This window comes from Pempheris klunzingeri, chromosome 3 (genome assembly GCF_042242105.1).
Source record: "Pempheris klunzingeri isolate RE-2024b chromosome 3, fPemKlu1.hap1, whole genome shotgun sequence".
NCBI lineage: Eukaryota > Metazoa > Chordata > Actinopteri > Acropomatiformes > Pempheridae > Pempheris > Pempheris klunzingeri.
In genome coordinates, this window is record NC_092014.1 from 10,126,530 (window position 1) to 10,147,418 (window position 20,889).

Consider the following 20,889-nt stretch of genomic DNA (forward strand, 5'->3'; position numbering starts at 1 on the left):
TCAGCAACAGCACATCTTACAATAGTCATGCCTACATTAGAGGGAAGCTTAAGATCTTAGGTTGAAAAAGGCATATCAGGCATATTGACCATCAAAGATGGATGGATGTCACAAGTGTCACAACCAGCCTGACAAAGTTTATGCTAGCTGCCGCAAGTCTTTAGGTAGCAACTAAAAAGTAGACTAAAATTGAACCTATTGCCTTCTTCTTTTTAATAAATGTTTGATTATGAACTGCCTAATCGCCTTAAAACTTTTAACAACAAAACAACAATTACTCTGATCCGTAGAAATACTAAATGTCTCCTCACCTCAGTGTTTTGTGTGTCTTACACAGAATGGCCAGATAGAAATGAGCATGACATGATGCCAACTCGCTGTAATAAGCACTGTGACAACCAACCTATGAGAAAACCAACATTGTTTTCCAAAGTTTTCCACTGGTGGTGGACTTACTCAAGTGTGAGAACGCGGTCTCCCTCTTTCATTCCTTCAACTACCTTAAAAAGATTGATGTTGCGATAGTTGCACATATTTAAAGATATAAGTTAGTACATTTCATATAGAATATTTCAAAATGTTTAAAAGTTTCTCCTTGTGATCAGAAATCTTGGCTTTTCTTTTTTCCTTCTCTACCCCAGCTTTGGGGCTGTTGGCTTGTTGCGTTGTTTACAAAAACTGTTGTGAAAACCCCCACTGAGACACACATTCCAAATGTGTTTTGTACACGTCCAAAGAATGCTCCTTAAACCTAAGTAATGTCACATGTCACACATGTCGCAATTGGAAAATGCCACATTCAGAATGAGGCCCATTTCTGAATATCCAAACAGAAGATATGCTGTTTAAATGACCCATATTACATTCAGAATGTTATCGTATTTGGAAGAGTAGTGGAATATTAGTGTGCATGTAATTGTACTCAGTATGCCTAAAACACTGTCAGCTGCAGAATGGAATCACTTGTGCTATTTTGTATTTTTGTGGTGATTTTTTGGAATTTTATTTCTTCCAAACAATAATAGTTACACAGACCTTTGGTGCCTCTCCCTGTGTTTCTTTAATTGTCTTTTGTGTCTCTTTGTCTCTAACGTTTAACAGCTGAGTCACAACATTACCCGTGTTTATTTCATTGTAGTGTCCTGTGTGTATCAGTGTGAGTGTAGTTCTCTGCAGATTCTGCACACTTTGCTCTGCGACTTCAGAAAACACATGCAAATGGTGAAAGCAGATTCACCACTTGGACAACATTTATGAAGCACCTCCTTAAAACAACAAAACAAAAAGCAACAACAATCATCTCCAGGCCACCTGCTTGTAATTAGTAACAAGATAAATGCATAAAGAATGTTAAAACTAAGATAAATTGATCAGTGGAGTTCTTGTGTTTCTTTTCTCCTGAATTCAAAAAGGTAAAATCTTCATTTGCTCATGTTTTGTCCACTTGCCTGTGTTTTATTACGCATACATTTTTCGTCTCTTTCTGACTCTGCCACTGTAGGCCTCTCTTTAACACCTGCTATTCCATATTGAGAACCCCGCCCTTATACTTAAGTAATCTGCTGCTGAGTCAGCAACATGTGCAGTAAAAGTCACAAGCAGTTTAGAAGAACCCTGTGTAGCTCATGTTCTGATCCTGAAAACCTTGGTTCTCTCTGGTAAATACAGTAAATATTTCACCACTTTTAGGGAAACATCACACATCAGATCACACAAAGATTTCCTCACACAAAGATTTCCTCACTATCTAGTAGCACAAGTAGTTTCAATTTCACTCAGAGGTTATGACCTCTGCCACTTGAGACCCTCTACTGAATGAATGGCATTTGGCCTGTGCCTCTGCAAGAATAGAAAAGTGGCACTTAATATTGAACAGAGAGCCTTTTCAGAAATGTTTTTTTTTGTACCATTTATGAAGAGGCCACTGTACAGTAGATACTTTGATTAATGATTTGAGTCCACTCACGCTTTTAGGAACTCTTGGGAGCACACAGACAGCCTGTTATTATTGAATGATTTTCACATTGGCAAAAACCTCACAGTCCATCAAACTTTAATGGGATCACAGAATTTAGATGGTCCCACTTTTCACCACTGTGCTATTTTATAGGCTGTTGCTTGCTATAACACAGTGTCGACATCCACATCGGTGAAGCTTGTAATGTTGAGACGGAGTCACAGATGAGCTGATTCTTGTTTGAGGTGCTTGTAGGTGTAGGTGGCATTTTGATCAGCACTATTCATCACGTTCATCATGTTATAAAACATGCTGAAACAACTCATTTACAATCCTGGTGGACAACACCCTCTGGCTCTTGACCCGCACCACGTTATGCTTTCAAGCATAATCTGTGATATATTACTGAAGCATTAGCAGACATGAGTTCATACTGTGGCAAGGCTCTTTAAGGTACTAAAACCTGACTAAATCAGCCATGTCTTGGTTGAAATGTTGCTTTGGGGAATGACATTGAAGGTTTGTCATGCTATTACAATAAGTGTTCTAATTTCAAATCAAAAGGAGAATATTTTTATGATGCTCTCTCACACAATCCTCTGAAGCATCAAAGAGAAAAGCAGGAGGTGTTTCAGTCCAAGGTAGTAAAATACAACAGTTTATTTTGGTTAATTAAGACGTCCGTCTTCCCAGTGAAGGAAAAATATTCTTTGTGTTAAGAGGCTTTTGGGGAAATGGGCTTAGAGTAAAAGTCAGTCTTAAGGCCTTGCATGGCCAGGTGCTGAGGATAAATCAGGGCTCTGGAGTTGATCTTCATTAGCAATCAGAGTTTGACCAGCTGTTGTGGAATTAATGATGTTCAAATTTCTATTTTTTTTTTTTGAGCACTTTAAGAACAACTGAACAACTACTATAAAGGCCCTTGTGGTAAGATTTTCTCAACTGGTTCTAAGGTTGTGAATGAACTTTGGACCTCAGCATACGAGCAAAGCTATTTTATATGATTACACCACATAAAATGGTCTGACACTCAAACCAAAGAAAACAGGAGAGCTCTGCAGAGATGTCATCCACAGTCAGTTTTATGCATGATATGCAGCCATGAAATGCAAAATAAAGTGTCATCAAAGTGTCATTTTCATCAACCTTACCATTCAAATGTGTCACACATGTATTTTGTTGTTGTTCAGTAAGAACAATGAATTATAATTTTGGGAAGTCATCTTACTTAGAGACCAAATGTAATGGTATTTTGGGTGAGAAGCCTCTTTAGAAGGCTAGTGTCTGTCATAACATATACCATATAACATATTTTAAGAACTCATTCATGTTTACTTTTTTATTTTCCTTTCTTTTCTTCCCTCATTCCTCTTCACCCTCTTTATTTGATCACCAGAGAAGGATGTCGGATTGAGAACGTCCAAAAGAATATTAGATGCAGGAAATATGCCTTCAACGTGTTGCAGCTGATGGCCTTTCCCAAATGCTACCGACCACCGGAGGGGACTTACGGCAAAGTTGACTCTTAAGGAAGTGAGCCGTGTACTGTTAAATCAGTCATTGTGTGTTTCCCAAGTGGTAAATATGAGGCTTATAAGGCTTGTTCATAGCCAAAAACAAAATTGCTGATGTTATATTTTGCTGTTTGTTTAGTTTTCAGGATGTTTGTTCATTTGTTCCCAAGCTGGAGTTACTAAACATGTAATGCACTGTCCATGTTGCCTTGTTTATTTTTGACCACCCAAGCAGTGATAAGCAGCACGACTATGTGGGCAAACCACAGTTTGTAAATAATCTATGTGTGGCTGACCTGCACAGCGTTTATGACCTCAAGAGGTTCAACCTTCATCTGTGTGCATGATGAATTCTCCTCTTACAGAAGTTAAATTCTATAAATTTGTGTGTGTGTGTGTGTGTGTGTGTGTGTGTGTGTGTGTGTGTTAAAGGTCCACTTGGTGTTTTTCTGAGATGCAGTTAAATTGTAATTATGCCGTTCCCAAGGTCAAGAATAAACTTCCATGCTACAGAGATTTTGTGGTATAAATAACGTACTGCTTTTCACAATGAATTTGTGTGGATGTGCTAAGCTTTACAGCATTCAGAGCTGAAAGAGTTCTTCCACCTCTGGAGCAGAAGGTCTTTACATTTCTATAGTATCACACGTTCGGGTCCAGGTTTGACTGACTTTTGTTTATTGATATGGACCCATATGTCCTTTTGGACATGAGTAACATACCAGTATTTTCTTTTGATAACTCATCCCATTCTCTTAATATCGGACCCGAACTTTCCCATAATATTTTTATATGTCAAGGTACAGGCCAGTGAAATGATAAGAAGTACAGGTTTGACGTTAGAATAGGATTTTGGACCATTATTTGTGAATGCTATAAAACAAATTCCTTTATTTATTTTTGTACTCTAAAATGATTTTATATTCCAAAGGTTGATACCTTGGACTTTACTGCATGTTTGAAAATGTATTTGTTGTGTAATACATCCATACATTGGCCTTTTTGCAATCATTTGTGATCGTATAATGATGTGTGTCATGTTTTCATCTTGTTTACATTCAGTTTCACTGGTGTGTGTTTAAATGAACAGTTAAAAGGATCATAAGGTTATCAATGTGTTGCATTAAAAAAAATATATAACATTTGAGGTCAAAACAAATAGATATTCCACCAAAGTATTTGTCTTCTTTGTCTGAATAAAATATTAATATCAACCTTGACAATTTTCTACAGTGAATTTAAAATCTTAACTGAATACAATATTGAATACTTAGAGCCTGTAGTCATAACAGGTGTCTTGGAAAAGTGTGGGGCTTGCTCCCTCGTGGTAAACGGCAGTTCGCTCCAATCATTTCACAGAGGAAACATTGGATTTCAATGGCAACACAAGATCACAGTAAATGTATTGGCCAAAAAGCATTAAAACATTCAGTTTGTTCAGTCAGTCCTCTCTCCACCAGTAAATCGCTAAATATGCTGGTTCTGGGAGAATGTCACACAGAAGTGTATTTAGCTCTGAATGCTACGTACTCAACACTCAAAGGAGGGGTCAATTACGCTGCAGGAGTGGTTTTGAAGTTTTTATGAACTTAAAGTTAATTCAAATTCATGAGTTTTTTTGCATGTTTGTGTTCGGTCATTCTTCAATTTAAAGATTTGATGCTTGTACGAGTACATTCTCAACAGCACGAGTAATTGTGTAAGTGTTGTTTCTTCTGTATTTCACACACTTGGTGCAGGTTCTGCTTGCATCTTTTACCATTCAGCTGATTCTTAGGATCAGGCTATCCACCCTTGAAATATGACTGCTTTGCCAAATTCCCCTATCAGTCACTGGTACAGGTTGCTAACTTTTCATCCACGTTGCTCAGGTATAATTTTCAGCCGCTGCCTAACTTGAGACCCGAGTCTGTCTTTGTTTCCTTTTTTCCCCCACTGGCCTATGGGTATCTAGTAACAACACATGACACCGTGAACTTACACGTCTGGCACTGTCAGAGGGAGAAAGAGTAAACTCTTAATAATATACATTTTTATTCATCAAATAGTCAAAACTGAATCTGACCCTCGCCCAAAGCCACACAACAAATAAGCCCTAACTCCAGCTCATCACCGTCATTATGACAAATTGTTGCCACATTCAATTTCAGTCTGATGTGACCTCAGTCATTATCAGTGTTGAACATCACTGTTGTAATAAAAGAGAATGTTTCGGTCAGTAAGTCTTTGTTCAACACATCAGCATGAACAGTGGAACATAAACATTGACATGCAACAGATCCACCATGATTAAGAGCACTTGTGCTTTTCATGCTACAAGAAGTCTAAATATCCTTTGTGTGGCACATTGCTACCACAAAAAAAAAGGATTATATCTGTAAGCAGCTAGTAACAACAGGCTGACCTTTAATGCAATATGCTGAGGTAATATAATGATTTAAATATGCTATATGTAACTGCAAAATTGCTTCACTTCATAAGGAATTTGTAACAGATAATATACATCCGCAGAACATACTGGTGTATCCTGAGGTTGCCAAACATATCATTAATGGGAAGTCTACAACAAAGACAAGTAAGTCCTGACCTTAACAATATAACTGCTTAACAATGAAAAATAAAAAAAACCTTTAACTAACACTTCAGAATAGTGTGGTGAGATAAAAGATAGATGAAAGAAATAAAATAAAACGACTGGGAGAGCTGGGATATTATTTACTGGAGTGAGCAACTAGTCTGAGGATACTGGAGTTCATTTGGCATGTGCTGTATTATAGGTATTACATTCAGTAGTGTTCAGCAGTGAGCTTAATAATACACATTCTGATTGGACGGTACATTCTCCTACTGTATGCAACGTCTTTTAAAACTGTACAAGTTAAAGGCAGACTGTGATGGAGAGATTACAGTAAATACATTTGAACTATTATAGACTAAATTCAGTGTGGACTATGTATATTATAATATACAAGACGGCATGTTTGGGACAGTTTCACTTAGTTACAACATGTTATTTACAAAATTAAAAAGTTCTGTACAAATATATATACAAACACACATTGTAGCTTACAGTATTTACATCCTGTTACGTGTATTTTATTGTCATTTCTTTCAAAAGGTCTTTTAGACTGTCCAGGAATACTGTAATATTTTGAAGCGAATAGGTTTCACATGGTGGACACCCTGAAACCTGCAATTTGAAAGAGAAAGAATAAAACATGTTTTTACATAATTAATTAATATGTTTTTTTTTTTTTTTAAGTGAAAATACAAACAACACGTAGTGACAAGGAAGCTTTGTGTGATGGAGTATGTTGGATTTAATGTACTAGCATTGACTTATAGGATGTTAATAACCATATTGAAGTGTGATGAAGTACTGACGTTTTATACAGCTTCATCAGTGGTTATGCTAGAATGACAGGTAGTTTAAAAGTATGCATTTTTATAATAAATACCGGCACTCTAAGGAGGATTTCGTAAAAAGGACTTACAGAGTTAGCTTCATGAGGCAGATTCTCGTTGAACTCAAGGATGCAGTGATCTGTATTATCATCAATTTCTTCCTCAATAATGACCATTATCAACTCCAACATGTAACAGCTGAGTGACATAATTTTACAGTCCTCCTAGGAGAGAAAGAAATGTCTCAGCATGGACACATACACTTACAGATTTGTTACATTAACAGTTATTAACAAGCATCCCTATGGCTGTGTCATGGCCTAGTGCACATCATGCAGGTTTTGACAGCTTCAAGGCAGCAACTTGATCAAATCAAGATATAGCATAAAGTCTGTCTTAAATGCATTCTCTTAAATAGCGCCACTCTCCTAGCTGGGCAATTATTGTGCCGCATAATACGTAGAAAGACATCTGTAAATAATATCTATGTGGTGTTTCATTCAGAAATAATAACTTTGGCATTGTCAAACATTACAATTCATTGCAATTCATCTTGTTGGGGGCATGAATGACCACTGTTGTTTTAGCGTGACTCAAATAGGAGTAAGATAAGATAAGATATTCCTTTACTGGGAAATTTGCAACGTTACAGCAGCAGTGGAGCGTTCAGTGCAATACAGTACAAACAATAATAATAAACTGGTAAACTACTCTTCTACTAGCAGGGGGAGATATGAAAATATGTACAGTTTAGACTGTAAAGAGTCAGAGTAAGTATAAAAAATAGAAACCATATACATAGGGGGAATATAAAAAAAAGGGGGTGATATAAACAAAGTATTGCACATTGTGAAGTGAGGTAAAAATGCACAATGGTGCATCTGTAAGGGACTATCCGCAGCCACTGGTTAATACACATTTGGTCCTCTGGGGAGTATTACTGGCAGCAGGATGATGTATGTGTCGGCGACTCAATAACCTACAGTGCCCATATTGATCATAATTAGAGAACATGTTACCCAGTGCAACAATGTGGCTCATGGATGTGTTTTTAATAGTTTTGGACAGCAATGGAGGTCTATGACATTCCCTCCCCCTGACTTTGGCTGCACAGACAATACCTGTTAGTAGGATCAGTTCATTGTTGGCTTTTGTGCCTTAAAGTTTCAATTTCAAAATGACATTGGAAAACCATTCACTGAAGTGTAAAGACACGTCCTCTGATCTTTACATCTTTTTCTTAACTGAGATTCTAACATGTCGGCCACTTACATCCTTAGTTAATGGAGCATACAGCATGGCATCAGATTTCTGAAAAGTGATAAGGACATGTAGAAACAATAAAATCAGACAGATTCAACGCTTTCAAATATTAAACAGAAAATAAAAAAATCCACTGCATGTGTAAAATTGATCCACAGGAGAGACGTGAACATGACCAAATTTTATTTGATTTGATACCTTCTCTCACCTTAATGGCCGGGATCAGTCTCTCTAAGCAAATCTGTACATCTTCTGTATCAGGCAAAGAAGGAGCATATGTAGAAGCAGCATACGTAGAAGTACTCAAGAAGCTTTAAGAGAGTGAAGAGACAATGATTATAATACATATTGACTGTGAGAATGTGCACATCGCTTTGATGTTTTGGGTTCTTGCAACAGTAGCTGTGAAAGTGGACAAGTGTTTAAAACCTACTGCTGAAGTACAAATTGTACCTAGCAGACACATAACTTTAGAACATTCAACGGTCACTTCATTTGTAGGCATGTTGCTGTTCAGTCAGCGTTTCAATAGTCACATAAAAAACAGTCCTTCAAAGTAATGCTAGTGGTATGTAGACACAAAATGGTTCCCATATGGAAGTGCTGCCAGTATTAACAAGCCATTTATGCTTTTATGAGTGTATAATATCAAGTTATACTTGAACTGCACAGAACACACTCTTTTTTCCATTTTACATAACTGTAACAAAAAGATCCTTTGTTGTTAATATTTCCACTCATGAATAATGTAGAATATCAGAATGAACCTGTGATGTGTTTGGTTAGTGTATTTTCCGAGCTGTATTATTGATAATGGAAAGGTTTCGCCTGTCATTTTTAAGTATGATGACTAACATTAAACTTAGGACAAACAAGTCACACACTGTGTGCCTACCTCAGAACTAAGAAACAAAGCCAGACCTGAATTGTGTGTCTCTCTTGGCAAAGGTTACAGGTCAACTGGAACGGCACTCCTTTCTAGAAATAATAGAAGAAAATGTTAGAATGTCATCCTTCGGGTTATTTTGTCAAGCTTGAATGAGACTATTCAGACAAAAAGAGCTAGTTAACAAGGTTAATCTATGCTACTTTACTTAAGAGCATAATGCTTGTTATGTGAGTTATATAGTTACATAGGATAACACCAGAAAACTTTTTTGTTTTAAAAGTTTTAGACCCAAGGCAACAATGCTATTGATAAAAAAATAACTTTTACTTAATTTATTAATTTAATTTAAGGCCAATATCGAAAATCACAAATCTACCTCAAAGTGGGTTCATAATCTGTACTGCAATTGTACTGTAATTTGTGATGCTAGTAATGTTATGAATGAACTGAAACTGTAAATCTGTCATCAAAATAGTTGCCAGTGAATTTTTATCAACTAATCCATTCAACTCCTAAATGATTCAGAGAGTGAATCACTCGAGTGATGTGATTAATTCACTGCTTAGTGTGGATAAGTGTTGTTTTTAAGTATTGTTCTATCTTCTGCACATCCAGCCTACTATTATGGGCAGGTTTAGAAAGGTTTGATTGATGGGAGGGGGCTGAGGCTCAGTTTTAAAGAATGAGGGCAATAAAATAGTTGCTACTAGTAACTCGCTATCTGGAAGTATTATGAGGCAACAGACACAGACATGTAAAAGACACCCCACACATTCTACATAGTAAAACACCCAGTGTGTGCATTTGTTCAGCGTCTCTTTGTGGGCATTTTCCATATCTTTGTGGTTGTTTTGCATCTATTTTGGGTCTCTTTGTAATCATTTGACCGACTTTCCAAGAAGAAATGTTAACATTGGTTTCAGAGGCCACCACTCTGGCCCTGCCAAGTTCAAAATATATAAAGATTGTTCAAAGAATCCTGATTGATTGCAGCCATCGGCGTACAGCCATACAAAGAATGTGTGAGTCATTTGAAGGGTGTGAATCAGATTAAGCCTTTGCTTTAATTAATAGCTTGAGGCAGACCAGAGTGGCTTACTGTAATTGTGTTTCCCGTCAGGTGAAGTGTCTGTACAGACTTCATAACCTGTAAACTATTCATAGCATTGTATTTGTATGTTCATCAGATTTAGCTTTGAAAAAATTAAAATTAAATTCTACTTTAGTCTTATCGAACTCAAATGTTAGGTGTGCCATGCTTTTAGTAAAAAGAACACGGTGTACCTGTCCTGTTTGATTTGGTAACACCTTGCACGATACAAACTGCCTTCTGTTGGACTACTGTTGGATTAAGGTTTTTGAAAATTACATTGATAGAAGAATACAAAATATAAAGCTGCGCCTAACAGTTATTTTCAAAAAAAAAAAAGGTCTTTCAGCAAGCATTTCTGTTTTATAAAAGATGATCAATCTGTTATGAAAAATGTTGTTTCTGTTAACCGTCCTTTCAGCATTGCTAAAAATGCAGCGCTTAATGCATGCTGCCTGTAACATGAAGGAATGCATCATCTTAAACACAAAGTGGGACAGTGGCATTGTTGAGAAGTTTAGGCTGCACATGCGACCCTGCTGGAACGTAGAAAATAGGCAGAAGAGAACTATGGTTAAATTAAATTAAGTGTACTTAAATGTCATCACGTATGAAGAGTAAAAGTGTTAATTATTTAGCAGAGTACTCTACTACTCTACTACATTACTGTCATATTATTATCTATGTTATATTGTTTTATTACCGTTTTTCTTCATTGTTTTGATGCATTTTTAAAAAAACCCTGTTTTGAGCATACGTGACACAAACTGTGCTACATGGGTGCGACTGACAATTCAATTATTACTGATTAATTTCCCTATTAGTTTCTTAATTGGCTGAACTACATGCAGCTGTCTCATTCAATTTATGACAATCCATTATTTTTTAGAGGATAACTACATATTTTGTATGTGAAATCATAATCTGCAGAGTAACTAGTACCTTCATTTGTCAGATAAAGCGGAGTAAAAATTTAATTTTTTTCTCTCTGAAATGTAATGCAGTGGACAGTGGAGGTAACTTAGTTATCTTACTCAACTTGTATTTACTTTAACATTTACATTTATACTCCACTACATTTCAGAAAGAAATATTGTACTTTTTACTCCATTACCATGTATCTCATACCTGTAGTTACTAGTTATTTTACTGATCAAGATGTTAAACATAAAATAAACACATGTATAATATGATGGATTTTCTTTTGAATCAATATAAATTAGTCAGAATTTGACTAGCTATATTAAAATGCAGCTTACAAGTTACTGACAATGACTTATGAGCTGTTTTAATCATTTAAATCCAATATTACAATCTATATAATAGTATAATACCTTGAAATTGGCCACATTGCATAGTAAGCACTTTTTCTTTTGATCCTTGCTGTTACTTGATACTTCTGTACTTTTGCTGAAGTAGTAACAATTATTCCAATCAGAGTATTTTTATATGTCATAAAATGTCTCAAGGTGACCAATGACGTCCTTTTAGCAGCCGATAGGGGGAGATCGCATTTTTAAGTTAGTGAGGCTTCTGACACAGTGGATCATGCCATCTTAATTGATGACCTTAAAACCTGGGTTGGTGTCATGAACACTGCATTAATTGGTTTTACAGTCACCTCTCAGAAAGAACTTACTCAGTCATCATAGACAATTACTCTTTGTCTAAAACTCACATTGTCTGAGGTGTACCGCAAGGTTCAATTTTAGGTCCAGTTTTATTTTCTGCAAGGTTCAATTTTAGGTCCAATTTTATCCTCTGTTTACATGCTCCAAATTATCCAGTGTCATAACGTCTCTTTTCATTGCCACACAGACGACACACAAATATCCCTTCCCCTGAGACCCCTAAAACCCACTTTTGCAGACTTTTTTACATGTTGTCTTTTTATTACTTTGTGCTTTTTAATCTTTTTTCATTGCTTGCATTTTATTATTTCTGTTCTTTTATTTGTATTCATTTATATTTGCATTCTTCATTGCCTTTAATCTCTTCTATCACCTGTGTTTTTCCTGCCTTTGCTCTACTGTTTTTGTTTTTTTTTGTCATTGTCTTCTTACTCTGAATCTGATCTAAATCACGTGTTTTGTTTGGCCTCACTGTTGAGCTTTCTGTTGTTAAACTGATCCCTGAGTAGGATACCCTGTGTTGCTTTGTCTGTCAGAGCACTTTGTAAACTCTGTTTCTTTCATAAGGTGCTACACAAACAAAGTTATTATTATAATTATTATCATTATTAGTAGTATTATTACCATTATTATCATTATTATTATTATCATCATTATTATTAGTATTATTACTACTTTTATTATTATTATCATTATTATTATTATTAGTAGTAGTAGTAGTATAATTATTATTATCGTAGTCGTTTCCTCCAGGTCAAGTTAACAGGGGGAGCTCGTTAAACCAGATTACGTCATCTGCTCCAAACGAAAGTGAAACCACACCAGTGACAGTACTACTGTTGCGCTTGTTTTTAACCAAATAAACATAATATTGCAAGGTTCACCTACAGCAGCTGAAATAGGTCCCGTGGACCCACGTGGATCACCCACGTTGGCACACCTCCGACCATTAAGCACAAACTATATCCCGCCGGTGTGAACTTTGCCTCGTCTATGTGTTCCTACATGAAAACTCTGCTTGTCGCCCGCTCTCACTACCAACCACTAGACCAACCCTGAGGGTGGTAGTTTACAGGTAGACTCCAGTCTGCTCACCGCTCGCTTGTCTCCAGGGCATGTGGGCTGGAAGAGGATCACCAGGAGCGCCGTCATGAAGTCTGTCATCTGCGCAGCGGCAGCGGGTGCTCTCCAATAGGCCAAGATCACATTTTTGCATTTCACTTGTACTAAAATTTCTCTGTCTCATTGATCCGTGTCCGGTATTAATCACACTTGAAGACGAGTGCGCGCGGTACTGATGACTCTCCGGACGCCGACTCACACACGCCCTCATATCGTCACGTTGAGCTGAAGTTCACACCTCCTCTAACTCGTCACTTTGTTGCACAGCAGTACGTGTCCGGGCAGCTGTTGACAGAGGCCTTTCTTGTTATTCTATAAACTTCATAGCAGGCGGTTCATCTTTCATTTCAAAATATCCAGCCAAACGGGATTTTATTGTTTAACGGCATGTTTTAACACAAATGTGTATCAACGAATACAAAGATCAGGGCAAATAGGTCATGTTTACATAATCTCTCTCTTGCGAAGTAAACCCTGTCAATTATCACTATACTCTGCAGATTAATTCCTCAGCAGAACACTTATTACACAGTAAAGACACCATGATCATAATTTATTTCAGACCATAACCAGGGCTGGATTTCCGCCCCGAAGCTGTGGATTTCTGATGAGGCCGTTAGTTTGCGGTGATTTCATTGGCTGCTGATTTGTTTGGGTAAATACGCCATCGGAGTACAATAAGTGTTTGGAGCCACTTGCCAAACTGTCAGAAAAGACATCTGATGACAACTGACGGCCATAACGTAAACTTTAAGAGCATTGTTACATTATCCAGGAGGTCCCTGTGTTCCTACTTTGATGGACAATCAGAAAATCATTAAAAGAAAACTCTAAGATGGGAAGTAACTGTTGGGAAAGGAGCCACTTTCAAACTGTATAACCTTTATTGTGGAGGGACTCTGTGTCAAAATGAACATGACCGCCACAAAAAAATAGTCTAACAAGGTTTATGGCTAATTTTGACTTCCAGGTGCATCAATCCAGCCCCAACTATAAGAAAAACAAGTTGTCTCTGGGACCAGGTACAGAAACCTCAACACGTTTTTTGGTACCCACTAAAATGTGTCCATAGCACTTAGTATAAAAAAATTGTCAAGTACCAAAAATTGGCGTTGAATGTCGGTCAGATTCATAATTGTTTACTAATTTTGTAGTACTGACAGTACCACTTTACAGTAAGAGTACCTTTATAAGTGATTTATGAAATAAATGATTTATAAATGCTTTACTTTATTGATAGGCTTATACCTGTAAATCATTAACTGTTATATCACTTAAGATAAGAAAAAGGGCAACAGAGACCTGCTGCTTGCCAAAAAGTGAGCCCACATTTATCTGGAATGTTAATCCTGGTTACACGTATTATTTACTTTCATGCTGATGTGATTTACACTTCAAGGTTCTTTTCTTCTAAATGTTGGTCACTCATTAAGACTACAGTGGTCAATGTATGAACTGTGTTATAACTTGTTTATATTGTTAATTTATGATCCAGAAGGTGCTTCCAACCTAATTAAAAGCAAGTTATGAGTCCTTAGTAAAGGTAGTCTTATTGTTAAGCGGTACAGTATTGACACTCAGCCCGAGTTACACCAGCTTTATTTTTGAATAATTCTCCAACATGTCCCCATTGATTCCTGCTCTGTAACAAGGTAACATGTGGATCTGTGGACTGCGCAGGCCTCTCCACTCTCCGTCTTAGACAGGCCCGTTCAGCTTAAGACCAGCCATGGCATCAGCAGCCTTTTCCTCTTCACCTTCTTCTTCCTCCTCTTCATCCTCCTCCTCCTCCTCCTCCTCCTCCTCCTCCTCTTCCTCATCATCATCCTCCTCCTCCTCCTCTTCCTCATCGTTGTCTTCCTCTCCGTAATCATCCTGTTGGCCTCCGCCTCCAGATGCGAGGTTCTTCCAGTAGGAGTCGTACCCTGACGCTCCGTCGTAATAATCGTCGTCATCGTCGGCACCCGCCTGGCGGCCAAATTTCAGGGTGCGAGCTGCGGAGAAGAGACGGGTGTGGTGTTAGTTCTAGTTTTGGTTTCACTTACTGGGAGAGGAAGTGACAAAAAAAAAAAAAATTCTCTCCAGCAAATTTTAGAAAATGGAAATGACTTCAGACCAAAGGTACATTTTGTTAAATGTTTTTTTTTTTTTTAATTAATAAAGTATTTATTTTTCTGAAAAAACAGATGTTGGCTAACAAATCTTAGCTCTGTGATTTAAATATGATATTAATACAGGAGAGGCATGGACTGGGGCTAATTTTGGTTGCCAGTTATTAAGAGGTTGTTATGATGACTGTGCAAGAACCAATAAATTGCTTTTACGGTAAATCTGACAGATCAGAGCACAAGATAGACAGCGTGGTGAAAGGATTTATGGTACCTTAAACATGTAAATTGCTCCCTTTGTTTTGGAAATAATTTCATCTGTGATCACAACTCATAACTCTCGATCATAAAAATGTAAATATTGTAAAGCTTCAAGAGTAATTACAGATTATCAGATGCAGGAGTAGCTTTCAACAAAACTCCTTGAGACAGAAATGAGTTTGACTCGTCCCCCAAAAGAGATAACGGTCAAATGGCTGCGGTGCATGTACGAGAACGTCACTGCTACTACTTAACCAACAGGTCAGTGGTAACGCTCCACACTAAATCTTGTAAGTGGGCTTTGGTCAGTCAAACTACAGCACCGCAATGCTGCAGTAGTTATATGGGCTAAAATAAAACATGCTTTAACTGCCATTTGGTCCAATTGCTCTCGCCTAATATCAGCTGGGACTGGCTCCAACCTCCTCGTTACCTTTAAGGATGAGTGCTATAGATGATGGATGGTCAGATTGCACATCTTTTTGTTCGTGAATAGTAAATAAATGTGTCGATATCACAATAAATTGCAAGTTAGGGTTGAATGAAAAGTGGAACGATGAAAAACTGGAGCCAAAACAAATAAAGGAGAGAAACATTTGCTTAAGACACATTGTCTCAGAGTGGAGGAACAACTTTCAAAGAGAGTTTTTAAAATGGGAAGTAAAAGTTAATTTCTCAAATCATTATTCAGCAGGGAAGTTGCGGCTGCTGCCTATTACTGGAAACAACGGTCTGTAGTTTTAACGGTTTTCGATGAGACTCACTGGACATGCTGAGGTCTTTGGTCTCCTGGGTCTCGTGACCACACTTGGGGCAGGGTGGCGCTTTGCCTCTCTCCTGTTTGAACACCTTGCTCTTGGCGTGGTCATCGCAGTAACAGGCCTGAGAGGACACAGTCAGATTAAAATCATCACGTGAAAATGCTGATATATATTGTTTTTTTTTTTTTTACAAATTCTGGTTTGAAATATGAGAATGAAATCCAATGACAGATCAAGCTTGTTTAGACAAGTAAGGTCATTCATCACCATGTCTTCCTTTTCTCTTGCCAGAAGTATGGAGCTTCCCATCTGCTGTTAAGGATTCAACAGCTGTCTTTTCACTCAACAGCCTTTTTAGCTTGTCTGTCATTGTGCTACAGTAGCTGTACTTGTGTAAATGCTGAGACTCTATATAGTCATTCATGATTTTCATTTTCCCTGATGGGGCCTCTCAAGAGAAATGTTTGGATCTACCAACATTCCTGCTGCAGTTGTACTTCTTGTAAATACTGACGAGTTAACATCAACAGTAAAACAGTAAAGACAAAATCCTCATTGTGCATGAAAAATGCATGCTTATCCTCTGGCAGCAGCTTTGGCCTCATTTTGTGAGTCCAGTTTCATCTGAGTGGGGCGCATTCTTGCTGCCGTTTAGTACAGTTTTCCATTTTAATCTTTAGCTTCAATTACACATTTCCTGAATGCCAGGGAAATTTCCTGTTGTGGAGGAAACGCAAATAAGAGAGGGATGGGTGTAGTCCTATATAAAATGCTTAGCACAAAACAGGGGCAAATAAACAAGTTTGGGAAAACTTTGGACACAATAAGCTTTCCTCACCTTACAGCGCAGGCAGGAGTGTTGTCCCAGTCTATTACAGGAAACACCTAAAATGGAGCATGAGAAAAACAAAACAAAATCACGTTCTTTGTCCTACACATAGAGCCTCTTACATATTATTCTCTGGAACGGATAAGATAGACTCCGTGTGCCCCATTAACCACAAAAATGAAGCTGTGAAAGGAAAACGTAATGACTCACATTTGTATGTTTCTGCTTGAAGGACTTGGCAGCTTGCCTGGTGCTCAAACTGATCATCCTCACATAAGAAGTTTTGGCAAAAGGAACAGCGGAAGATTCGCCCTCCTATTCAGGATGTTGAAAGAGTCTGTGGTGAGCTTTAGTGCGACACTGACGTGACCGTGTAAATTTCAGTCAAATGTGAAGGGCAGGAGGGGATCTTACCATGGTCCCAGACACTGCGTTCACACTCGATGCAGTCTGCATCAGTCAGCGGACACACACAGGCGTGAGTGCTCAGACATTTCCTGCCGTGGCACACCCAGGCTTCACAGAAGTCACACACTGCCCCCTTGTGATAAAAAACAAAACTTATAATAATTATAAAGAAAAGTGATTTTGAACCCTGCTACATATTTTGTAATTTAGTTAGTAGTACTGACTGATCACTGAGCGGTCATTCATCCCACTATTATAAACTATTATAGCATTATCTGATACTACACGGGCAGGTTGTGTCTTCCACATCGATAACTCATCATTATGGCCATAATTATTGGGTAATCATTAGGTCCTGCTTGTACATACACGATATTGCATCATTTGCACAAAGTACACAATGCATGTCCTATTGACAAAGAGTGATAATGGGCACTTGCTCTCTAGTGACTTTATGCACATCACTGTGGAAATTACTGTCCAATACTGAAAACAAAAGTTTTGTACATATTACTTGCACAATCTCATTCCTTTCATGTTGTAACCTCTGCCAGTACACACCAAATCTACCAAATCTGTACTTGTAGGACAAGTAGTTAAGGAGGTCAGAGTTACTTTTATTGCTTTCTGTAATATCTGACATGTCATCAGGATAAAATCAATCTTAATGAATAAAAGCACACAAACACTGGCCTCAACTGAAATAACCGAACACAGAAATGTTGCAAACTTACCACCATGGCCAAACCAGTTGTGTGGATCCCCGGATGTTTAATCACGCAATCTGATGCCTTCATGCACTTTGTTTTGCCTGACAAAACAAACATGAAATATTTCATAGTTTAAAAACGTGTCAACCCATCTTTCACACACTCCTGTCTGCTGAGGTGTCTTTTTTCATAACACCACTTGATGGCACCAAAGTAGAATATTTACAACTTTGACACATAATTGCTTTAAAGGTGCACTCCGCTTTTACTCAAGGGTCAGCTCACTTGTCGCTGTTAATACTTCGCAGCGTGTGAAAACAGTCGTATGATGTGTCCTGCTGCACTGGAGGAGCTTTTTTTCGACGTTGAGAAAAGACCCTGCGATGATGTCATCTGGGATATCTCAGTTTGAGCTAAAGGCTTCAAATTTATGGCAGGAAGACGAACTGACATTACAAACTAGAGACATGGAGGGTAAAAGACATGGCCACTTACAGTTCCTGTCACGGAGGGTCTAACAAAAGACTAGATGCATTATGGGAAATTAAAAATTCAGCATTTTTCAAACTTGGCCTTTTCTTGAGGACTTCAAGTCAGGGTACGCTATATTCTATATATCCTATATTTTTTTGTTATTGTAAAAGATTCTATGAAATGACCAAAACTTGTACTTATTCCTTAGGACCATAGACCTGCATTGTTGTTCAAAAACTACACCAACCTTCAATACGACATGGACTGATCACATATACATCACCCTGATACTCTTAATACTCACTAGGGCACTGATATGTTTTATTTTATGAAATGGCTTTGCAATGACAGGTATGTGTACTGAGGGGTCAAGAAGGACACCCTGGTTATTTGGAGTAAAAGACTTAACATCTGGTCTTAGGTCAGCCTCGTGTGTTACAAGGTTCATGCTTCTAGGATTAAGGTGGCAGGTGTCTGCAGGGACTCCACATTCTTTCCAGCTCATGTCGACACACGCGCACACACACACACACACACACACACACACACACACACACACACACACACACACACACACACACACACACACACACACACACACACACACACACACACACACACACACACACACACACACACACACACACACACACACACACACACACACACACACACACACACACACACACACACACACACACACACACACACACACACACACACACAGACAGACAGACAGACAGACAGACAGACAGACAGACAGACAGACAGACAGACAGAGAGCTTGGTTTTCCTTTGTTCTCTTTAAAATCGGGGTGTGCTTGTACATGCAGAGTAGACCAGCCTAAACTAAGGTTCAGCTTGTGGCCTGATGAATTCCTCTATCATCAGAGCTGCGATTTAAGAAATTCTCCTTTCAGGCCACAAATTAGTGGCTGAAAATACTCCCCATACAAACGCAAGATTTACTTCTGTTTGAATAACTGTTGTTAAAAATGACAGTGATAGGCCGTTTTAGCAAATTACTTAGCTTTAAATAATACAAACTATCGACGATCCAACACCTTTGGTCACATGATTTAAAAGTTCATGTAATGACATGCTGTAGATATAAACGTGACACATTTCACCGCAGTTTACTCACCACACTGAGCGCAGACAGGCAGCTTCTGCACCGAGTTACAGAAGTAGCAGAAAGCTCTGTTCTTCTGTTTTCTACCAGGTGACATTAGAAGGAGAAAATCACGTTTAACTGTCTGATGGTCTACTTGTACCTGGATAAGTGTTACATAAAGCAGTTACTTACCTCTGACATTTGTCACAGTCCTACAGAACAGAAAACAGGACAGGAACAGTGTCAGAAACAGTGGTGAAGAGACAGGACACTTAAAGCACTGCCTTCGTGTGTTGGCTGCAGTAGATAAATACCATGTTGGAGTTGCAGGGGTGTTTGGCCACATCAACATGTTCCCGGTTGGCTCGACTCTGTTTCTCTCGTTCCTTTCGGTTCTCAGCCTTTTTCCGGGCACCTGTTTTCTTTTTGGGCATTTCTGTTTCAAAGGACCGGTTTCCACGCAGCCACCGGTTAGTTTGACCCTCAATTTACCTGCAAACACGGAACATTAACTGCTGCTGAAGCTACACAACAGCTAGCTGGAGCATCCGAGGGGTTGACTTTAAGTTACTTTGAGTGTTTTACTTGACGTCTGTTATCACTAGATACACATGGGGCCTAATGGGGAAGGTAATGCTAGATGGCTAACACATGTAAGGCATTATGAGGCCACATATTCACTATTAGTTTATAAGGTTTTTGTCAATGTTGGCCAGCAGAGGCAGTTATTAAAGTGCCACGAAGCATCACATGGTGATTTATTTTACTCAACTTTAGCTGCAGCCGTATATTTGCAATATTCAGGGTGTCTGGTATCTACATTTATCATCCTGAATGTTACATTTCAGTGTCATTTAAAATGTACGAGTCTGAATTGCAATTTTTCTTACCGAAATGATCAGCGCTGCGACTTCTTCTTGGTCCGGTCTGAAAATCTGTCCGGGCTGAAACATGCTACCGAGCTTTTCGTTCCTAAAATTAAATATGTCATGCAGAATGGGTTTGTGTTTTTCATCCAGAATAAAAGCCAAAACACATGTAAACAGAAACAAACAGCACAGTCATTTTAAAATTAAACAAACAACAACAGAATCATGAATTGTCTAGATTAATGATAAGTAAATGAATGTTTTATGATCTAATTTAAGTTTCAGGTTGATTGACCAATTAAATAGATCTGCTTCAATTAAACTCTGTAAAAGTCTATAATTATTAAAGGGGCACACTGCAGGCTCCAATGGTGTAGCCTGCAGTTATCCAATAAAATATAAAGCATTTATCCCTTTTTTTTCTCCCAAATATCCCATCCAGCACATGCTATATACTATAATGACTGACGTTTGACAAAATGCA

General features: G+C 38.1%; 2 protein-coding genes across 2 annotated transcripts; both read right to left on the minus strand.

The window, feature by feature from the left end:
* Positions 1-5,486: 5,486 nt before the first annotated feature.
* Positions 5,487-13,056, minus strand: il15 (interleukin 15). Its single transcript, XM_070827903.1, has 6 exons — positions 12,845-13,056; positions 9,035-9,117; positions 8,348-8,450; positions 8,149-8,187; positions 6,966-7,100; positions 5,487-6,661 (listed from the first exon to the last, which is right to left on the minus strand). The coding sequence occupies exons 1-6, from the start codon at positions 12,911-12,913 to the stop codon at positions 6,557-6,559; spliced, it is 534 nt and encodes a 177-aa protein (XP_070684004.1). The 5' UTR covers positions 12,914-13,056; the 3' UTR covers positions 5,487-6,556.
* A 1,397-nt stretch (positions 13,057-14,453) lies between these two features.
* znf330 (zinc finger protein 330) lies at positions 14,454-20,505 on the minus strand. Its single transcript, XM_070827558.1, has 10 exons — positions 20,427-20,505; positions 19,851-20,028; positions 19,729-19,748; positions 19,567-19,637; positions 17,973-18,049; positions 17,245-17,371; positions 17,041-17,145; positions 16,840-16,886; positions 16,005-16,122; positions 14,454-14,865 (listed from the first exon to the last, which is right to left on the minus strand). The coding sequence occupies exons 2-10, from the start codon at positions 19,968-19,970 to the stop codon at positions 14,570-14,572; spliced, it is 981 nt and encodes a 326-aa protein (XP_070683659.1). The 5' UTR covers positions 19,971-20,028; positions 20,427-20,505; the 3' UTR covers positions 14,454-14,569.
* Between the last annotated feature and the right edge of the window lie 384 nt (positions 20,506-20,889).